Genomic DNA, 8959 nt, shown 5'->3' on the forward strand with positions numbered 1-8959 from the left:
ACCAAAATAAAAAAGAGGTAGCAGGGCTTTCTCATTGATCTACTACCAGCAAACAGCCCACTCTTCAAGGGTTGACTGTAATTGCTATAGTGCCATTAATGGAACAGGGAAGGGTAGGCTGGAAAGAAAGGGATACTTTTTCAATAGCACTTATGCACCTGCTGTTGTGAGTGCTCAAGCTGTGATTAGGTTATAACTACCTAAGAAGCTGGCAAGGAAGGGGGTAGACTGGAGGCTTACAAAGAAGAAGGGACAGAATGGGGGACTGACTGTTAAGGGATAAAGAGAGGTAGAGCTGTGCTGGTAGATAATTTTCACAATTAGCTATCTGGGATCCAGTAGCTTGATGGTAAATGCTTAATAACTAGCTCCAACCCTCCAAAATGTAAACATGGCACACTTTTAACTTTAATTTGCATTATTAACATTTTCCCATCACTTTTCCTGTCTATGCAATCAATAAAACAAAAAGTTGTGATTTGCCAGCTTCTAAGATGTAAATGCACACAATGAACATTTTAAAATTGGCTCTAAGAGCTAGTATGAACTAGCTAGGGCATACCCTTGATGTGATATACTTTCCAACTCTCCAATTAATCACATACTCCTTGGGGGTTAGGCTATAACCTACAGTTTTGGAGCCTATTATTTTAGACAATTGAGGATAGCCTAAAATCTAACTACTATATACTATTACTATTATTTTTTATGGGCTATTATTGTTCCATTTTTTTGTGGACACAATTATTTTTCCTGGGGGTCACTGAAAGGAAAAAAGTTCCCTATCCCTGCTTCACACTATAATAAATTAATGCTAAATGGATATTCTCATTTCTCAAAAGAAAAACAACAACAACATAGCTTTCAACTCACCTTATCATAAAGTTCAATGATTAAATGATAGGCAGCTTCATCACTTCCAAACTGAAAATCTACAATTCGATCCACACCAAGCTGTTTTACACTAACTAATCTTCGACTCTTCAAATGCTTTCGGCACTATCCAGAAAGAGGGAGAAAGTAATTTGTATAATACAACTGAATTAGTAAAGAAACAGACATAATAATAAAAATAATCCTAAAAACTTGTTTATACAGTATTTTAAAGCTTAAAATTGTGTGTGTATGTGTATAAAATCTGATCAAAATCTAAAAATTTGATGAAAAAACTAAGCCATTCCTATTGCCACATCAATTGGGAGTAGGAGATGGCAAGTACATGATATACAAATACAAGGAACTGTGAGGAAAGATCACTAACAATTGGAGGGTAGGGGATGGGGTAGGAATCAGGAAATGCTTACCTAAAACCTGGCAGCTGAGCTAAGCCTTAAAGGAAGCTAAGAATCTTAAGGAACACAGGTACCAAATTATAGGTCTAAAGATCGACTTGGGCAAAAGCATGGGGACAAGAGATGGAAGTTGAGTTGGGGAGTAGTGTGAACCTTAAAAATTCTCAAACCCTACTTCATAAGGTTAGTATTGTGAACCTTAAAAAATTTCCCAGACCCTACTTCATAAGGTTGGGTTAAGACCATTCCCCATTGGGACCATTCTCCATTTGGGCAGTGAAGGTACTTAGATCAGGAATGTGAGACCTCTACTCCACCCCTACTTAAGTCTGCCCTAGGGGAAGATTGTTGTAAACTCTTTGCTGAACAATGAAAAGTACTTAAACCCATACTTATAGTAAGACAAAAAGTTCTTTAAGCCATGCCTATTTTAGGACTAATACAAAGGGGTGCTAAGTACCTATAAAGGTCAAGCAACTTGTGAATTTACAAGGAACAAAGAGGTGAGAAACTTACTCAGAGCTTTCCTAGTGTGAATTACTCAAAAATTTACAGCTTCTTAGGTGTGAACTAAGAATGGTCTGTCCTTTGAAAAAGTCTACTGTGATTGGTAGATAGAAGGACTTAGGGGAGGTGACATAGGAGAAAATTCCCTATATAAAGGGAGGACAGTCTGTTGAAAAAGGATCTCTTGAAGGCAGTCTCTTGAGACAGTCAGAAGAATCCCTCTCTGGAGAAGGCTGGCTGGCTGAACTGATATCTCTGAACACTAGAATTCTTGCTTAGACAAATCTTGTGGTGAGTGATTAAGGACTGACTGATCTCTTTCTTAAGACTCAGGTCTAGGCCATGTTGGCTTAAGGCCCTTCATACTTATTCCTTTCTTATTCTTTCTCTCTTTCATTAATTCCTCATTTGTATTAATTAAAATCTCTATAAAACCCAGCTGACTTGGGTATATTTCATAATTGGGAATATTTCCCTGGCGACCACCTGATATTTGATTTTAAAACAAGACACTGTCTTGAAATCATATTTTTTGCGGTCACAATTTACTCATCCACTCTTATATCTACTACAAATTAAGTCTTCCACTATTTTAATCACTACAGTTTATGACCTCAACTATTTTAACTATTACAGTAGCTAGGAGTCCAGTTTGGCTGGAAGATAATTATGTGAAATAAAGAGCAAAAAAAGGCAGGCAAGAGCCATAATGCAGAGGGTTGTAAAGGCCTGGCTGAAGAGGTATTGTTTTGTCTGAAAGGTTCTTGAACAGGTTAATAGCATAGTTAGACCTGTGCAAAGATTACTTTGGAAGCTACATGAAAAAGGACCTGCAGAAGGGCAGAAACTTGAAGTCGAGATCAATCAAGAAACTTTTTCAATAGGTCATGTTAACAAGGAAAAGGTGATGGATGTTAAGAAGAAATGTTAAGGATGTAGAATCAATATGAATCAAACCAAAGTCTTTCTGAACAAGAAAACTTTCCATGGCAAACCTAACAAGTGGTCTTCAAGTCATTATGTCTTATGGCACACCATTCTATGTTTGGATAACTTTAAGTCATAAAGCCTGAATTACAACCCATTGATTCTGATTCTGCCTTCTGAGGAAAAGTAGAAGCCTATTCACTCTTCCAAAAGGCGATTTTTAAATGATACATGTGGAACTGCTCATCTACTCTGGGAGGGAGAAAGGAAGGGAGGGAAAGAAGATGAATTAGGTAACCATGAGAAAATATTCTAAATTTAAAAAATTTTTAACAGGCAGTTCTTCAAATACTTGTAAATGGCTATCATAATCCCATGTGATTTTTTTTCTCAAGGCTAAACATCTTCAATAGCCAGGCCAAAGCTTCTGACAATGTTTCACCCTTGCCAACTCCTAGCTATGCCATTGTACCTACCAACATTCCATCTCTTGCTCTGCCAACAATAATCAAATCAACACTGCCAATATTCCTGGGAAAAGTAAATCTATAATAGAATACCATATGTTTCGATTTATTGTCTCTATGACTTTCCAGAGCAAAACACCCTTCCCTAACCACCGCTTCCTAATAAACTGCAGCTTTCCTTTGTTTGAATCCCTAGCACTTAGTACAAAGTTGGCACATAGTAACTATTTAATAAATACCTTTTCATTCATTTATTCCTACTCTCAAGACTATATGTTGTTATGGGAGAAACAATAAACATGTAAGTATTGCAATAGGATATGGACCAGGACAGGAACTGAACCTGTGATTTTACATGTACAGGGGTCTCCCAGATGGGGATATAACTTCTTCCAAATCACCTTTGCAACTCACAATCTCAGAGTTACCTAGGACACTAAGAAAGTGACTTGTCTATAAATCAAATAGCAATTATGTATCAGAGTCAGAAGTTAAACCAGACCTTTCTCGCTTGAAGGCCATCTTTCTATTTGGCATTCCACACTGCCTCTGATCTATTAAGACTACATTCAAAGCAGCCACATACAAGGCATTCTGGGAGGGAGGTAATCATGAAAGGCTTCCTACAGAAGGTAGTGCTCAAGCTGCATCTTGAAACAAGAGGGAAATTCTGAGAGGCAGAGGTAATGGGAGAAGAAATTCCAGTTCCAGAGGACAGCTAGAGCAAAGAAGGAGAGACAGGGAATTCTATGTAAGTAAGACATGGGGGAAAGGCCAGTTTGGCTAGGTTGTGAGAGGAGTAATAATGTACAATAAATATGGGAATGTAGACTAGGGCTGGGATGTGAAAGGCTTTACAAGTCTTTTAAAAAAGGAGGGGGGCCGGGTTACTTTTATCCTAAAGGAGTGAGGTTCTAGAATAGGGGAATCACATGGTTCTCTGCTCAAGAAAAGTCACTTTGGCAGTATTGTGAAAACTGACAGATTTGAAGAGGGAGAAACTGAAGGCAGAAAGCCCAATTAGGAGGCTGTTGCAATCATTTCAGTGAGGAATAAAGAATGCCTGAACCAAACTAGTAGAAGTATGAATACAAAGAAGACTGTGGAGGTAGGAATGGCTGAGTGGGAGAAAGAGTAAAAGGTCAATGATAACCCTGAGGTTAAGTACCCAGCAAAGACTAGAAGAATGGTGGTACTTTCAAGAGAAAGAAAAGTTTGAAAGAAAGGTGGATTTGAGGAAAAAGATAATGTTGACATGTTATGTTTCAGATGATTTCAAAAGGCAATTGGTGAGGAGAAATGTTGGGCTCAGGGAACTCCAGGAGCAGAATGGTACTGGACATATAGTTCCATGAATCATCTACATAGAGATGATAATTAATCCCATGACAACTGATGAAGGCATCAAGAGAATGGGTACACAGAAAGAGGAGGGCCCAGGACAGCTGAGGAAAATCAAAATTAGGATGGATAGGGAGCCAGACAAAGAAACAGTAGTTAAAAAAGTGAGAGGAAAACAAGGAAAATAGTATCACAAAAATCCAGATAAGAGAATATCCTAGAGGATAGGATGATCCTGAGTCTTCTACAGTGCTCCAGCTCACTTCAAGCAGTTTTCATATACAGAGATGTGCTGATAAGTGTGTAAGGAAGGGGCTCTTGTAAAAATGGAGATTTGAATTCCAGACTTCAATACCCAGAAGTCCTTGGTACTTCCCAGAATTCCCTATAATCTCACCTGAGTCTCCACCTGGGCGAGATCACAATTAGTATTTAAGGGGCTCTCTGCCTCCCAAGAGGTCTCTTCCTCTACTCAGAGATTGGAACATGTAGTAAGTAGGCTGTGAATGGGCTAATCAGCCTAGACACATGGTTTATTATTTTGTATCCTTGATTTCTAATAATCTTTAATAAACCTCATAAAATATAATATTTATATTATTATTAGACTAATTTAATTTTTATACTCTCCAGGAGGAGAAAAAGGTAATTATATACTTTTAAGTTTAATTTGCATTTACTAACACTTTCTTAAGACTAGATAATTAACAAAATAAATCCAGCCCAAATTTGTAGAGATTTTGAGGAGTAAATGTTCACACTGAAAATTTAACAATGATCTTTCCCAAATCTGTTAGAGCTAACTCTGGCACAAAGGAGAGATGGAATTGGGAAGGGAAGAGGAAGGATGAGGCTTAGATTGGAGCTGGTGGCTGGGAAATGAGGTAGAGGCTAATTTCAGGCAAGATTAAGGTGAAAGCCCAGGGTAGTTCATGGGGTAGAAAAGTCCAAGTTTCCAGAAGGGAAGTGTGGATGAAGGCTTGAATAGAAGCAGCATGGTTTGGAGTTTGTGGTTGGGATGTCTTCTCTCCCCATCATCCTTCTACAAAGTCTCATCAATTTCACCACTACAACATCTCTCAAATTACCCCCTTTTCTCTACTCACAAAACCACTACTATGGTTCACTCTCATCTCTTCTCACCTGGGTCATGACCCCTCACTGCTTACAGAATAAAATGCAAGCTCTTCAGTCTGACACAAAAGTCCCACCAAAACGTGATGCCATCCATCTTTCCTTGCTTGTTTCACTCTACTTTCCTTCATGAACATTACATCAAACAGGAATACTAGCTGTTCTCCACACTTAGCCCATCTCTCACTTCCACACTTTTGTACAAATTATTCCTCATGCCTAGAATGTCTTCTCAACTGCATCCTTTTCTTCCTTCAAAGCTCAACTCAGGTGCCAACTCTTCAGGGAACCCTTCCCTGATTCCCTCAATGTCAGTGATCTCTCCACTAAAACTTCCTAGTGGTGTTCAAAACACCTATTGGTGTTCAAGTTATATCTCTTCAGTAGAACATAATAGGGAATAGTATTTAATTTCATCTTTATATCTCCATACTTAGCACATTGACTTTGGGCTTAATATATATTTTCTGAGTTAAATCACCATCATATGCTATGTTAGTAAACCTGTCAAAAAAAAAAAGGAAATAAGACTAGTTTAACAGAACTTATTCTTGATGAAGCTACACTGTCCTTTGTAATTACCACTTCTTATCCTATACTTATAGTAACTATTGATTTCATAACGTTCTAGAAATTTACCAGGAATCAAATTCTATCACTGAAATTTGAAGATGAAAAAACTGAAGTTCACAAAAATTAAGTAATTTGATCAACATATCTTATTTCAGTAATGCCAAAGAAGAAAAATCACATAAATAAAAAAATTTAATTAACTCTAAATAAGTAGTATACTGCAATTTTAAAATTTAGCTTCTACTGTCCAAATGAAAGTTACCTTCATGGCAAAGCTAGATGGCATCATATTCTTTGGCCATTCAAACTCTGTTGTATGAATTCGTATGCCAGATTCAAGTAAAAGTGTAACTTTAAAGTCTGGCCTGTGGAAAAAAGAAAAAAAAATCTACCTTTAAAAATAATATTTGACAAAGAAACAATCATGAAAATTATTGTTAAAACAGGAGAAGAAATTAATAATTTCAGATTTAAATAAGCAGAATAAGCAAAAACAATTCTTACTTTTGAAGGCGTATAAGGTATGTCTTATTATCCACATCATAAATGTTGTGTACTCTCATTCCTAATAAGCTAAAAGAAAAAAAATTTGTAACAAATCACATTCTGCAGAATGTGAAAAAGCATATTCTGAGAAAAAGCATATTCATGGCCAAGTATAAATTGCATCAACAACATACACAGACTTGGAGATCTGATCTAATTCAATCTCCTAATTTCATAAGTGAGAAAAAAGTGCTAAACAGATTAAATTCACAGGGGGTAGATATGATTTGGAGTCAGGCCTTGAGAGAGAAATAAAGACTGAGATTAAAGAATCTCATTTAGAAGTTTTCCTGTCATCTAACTTATACCTGAAAGGGAATCCCCTTTATATCTCTGACAAGTTTGCATCCAGTTTAAAGATTTCTTGAAGCTGCCCTCTCTATTTCTGTACTGCTCTAAGTGAAATCTTTCTTTTCATTAAGCTGAAATCTGCTAATCCCTAACTTGGACTCATCCATCCTGCCCCAGAAGTCCAGCTTCTTTTACAAATGAAAGCCCTTAAACTATATATAAAAATTGTTCTGTCCTCCCCTATGACATACACAGGTGAAATAGTCCCAGTAACTTAAACCAATTCACATATGATATGGTTTACAGTCTTTTCCATCTTGGTTACTATCCTCTGGATTCAATCAAGCATACTCTATCTATGTCTTTCCTAAAATGTCATATTCAGAACTACACCCTTCCTTCTCATTTTGAACACCATGCTTCTCCTAATACAGCCTAAAATGAGTTCAGATTTTTTTGGCTGCCATGTGAAACTATTTATTAACAATGATGTAAGGATAAAGAGTGCAGATGTAAGACTAGCTAAATGGAAGAGAAAAGAATTCCAAGACATGGTACGATTCTAATACTGTTAACATCCTAGATTTGTCCTTATCCTCACATCACTGTGAATAAAGTGTTAAAAAGGAGCATACCCACCTCCTCCATCTGATTTTAGATGGTGTGGGAGAGAACTAGCTAGTTTAATGTAAGAATCATGGTAATGATGACTCCCATTTATTTTACTTTCCCATTTCAGACAGGGCCTGTAATTTCATCTTCTACCAGCATATTTAACCATCTGTAATGCCAGAAGATTAACTTTAACTTTAGGTTTAAATCATCTCTAGGTGTTAGAAAGATGCTTGTTATAATTGAGAAGCGAAGTTACCTGCCATTGTGGCTAGAGGTGCAAATAACATGGGTCAGAAGCTCTCCCCGACTTTCGGACTCGCACTCAAAGTCTAGTTGCGGCTCGCAAAACTTTAAAGATTACAAATTGCTTTTAAAGACTCTCAATACTAAGCAAAAAGTTATTGCCAGGGGATGATAGGCACTGGTAACTCCCGAGAGGGAAGAGGGCCCCTCCAGGCTGGCCCAGAGTCTCATGAGCTTGTAGGCCGAGAATACTCAGGTTTTCGTCCGACGCAGCCCCTGTCCGCCACCCGCTCCCCCATCCCCTTTGCCCGAGCGGGGCCTGCACTATCAGGAAAGGAAAGAGAGGAGACCTCTGACACGTCGTACCTCAGATTCCCTACTGAGCCCAGCCCGACTTGTCGGAGCCTACCTGGCATTGAACTCGGAAAGGATGGCGCAGATATCTACGGAGCTGAAACGAGTCTTCATTGTGAAGGTTCTTTAGTAGCTCTGCTTCCTGGCCGGCTTCTCCTCAGATCCGCAGGCACTGACAGACTCCTAGGAACTCAGAGCTACACGCAGGCGCAGTAGTCAAACTGACGGCGGGCTGGAGGACCCAAAATTCTTTGATGTGCTCACCCAAGCAAACTGGTATTGTGTATTTGTAGTATCTTAACTTAAAGACAGAAAGATTCTAAACTACTAATACATCTTTCTGGATGAATATCCTGCCTAAATTCAGAGAAAGCAGTCGATCCCGCTATCTTTCTTTATTTTCCTTCCTTTATATATAGTTATCAAGCCGAAGTTTTAGCGACTCCTGCTGGCAGAAAAATTATTTGCTTTATGGTTCCTGATAATTTTGTGAAATGTCCAGCGGGGGGTGGTGCAGAGCATAAGCTTTACAGCTGAGATTTGCTGTTTGCAAGTTGTGCTGTCAGTTATTAGAAGAGAAATGTAATTTTTCTCAATATAATTTAGATTGCATAGTTCAAATAGCAACCCTACACGAGGGTATTTTTTTAGAGTGATGAGCTCAACTTT

The 8959-nt window shown here is 38.0% G+C and overlaps 1 protein-coding gene across 3 annotated transcripts in view; it reads right to left on the minus strand.

Annotated features, from left to right (window-relative positions):
* NEMF (nuclear export mediator factor) overlaps window positions 1-8503 on the minus strand; it is a 91991-nt gene extending 83488 nt beyond the window's left edge. For 2 of the 3 annotated variants that reach the window (XM_056810961.1, XM_016424351.2), the window contains exons 1-4: window positions 8346-8503; window positions 6746-6814; window positions 6504-6606; window positions 874-999 (exon numbers count right to left, since the gene is read on the minus strand). In XM_056810961.1, the coding sequence (XP_056666939.1) occupies window positions 874-999; window positions 6504-6606; window positions 6746-6814; window positions 8346-8404 (357 nt within the window). In that variant the 5' untranslated portion in view covers window positions 8405-8503. The remainder of the gene's footprint in view (window positions 1-873; window positions 1000-6503; window positions 6607-6745; window positions 6815-8345) is intronic. The other variant, XM_056810962.1, reaches the window with a different exon arrangement.
* Window positions 8504-8959: the final 456 nt, after the last annotated feature.

The sequence above is a fragment of the Monodelphis domestica genome, chromosome 1 (genome assembly GCF_027887165.1).
Source record: "Monodelphis domestica isolate mMonDom1 chromosome 1, mMonDom1.pri, whole genome shotgun sequence".
NCBI classification, from domain to species: Eukaryota; Metazoa; Chordata; class Mammalia; order Didelphimorphia; family Didelphidae; genus Monodelphis; species Monodelphis domestica.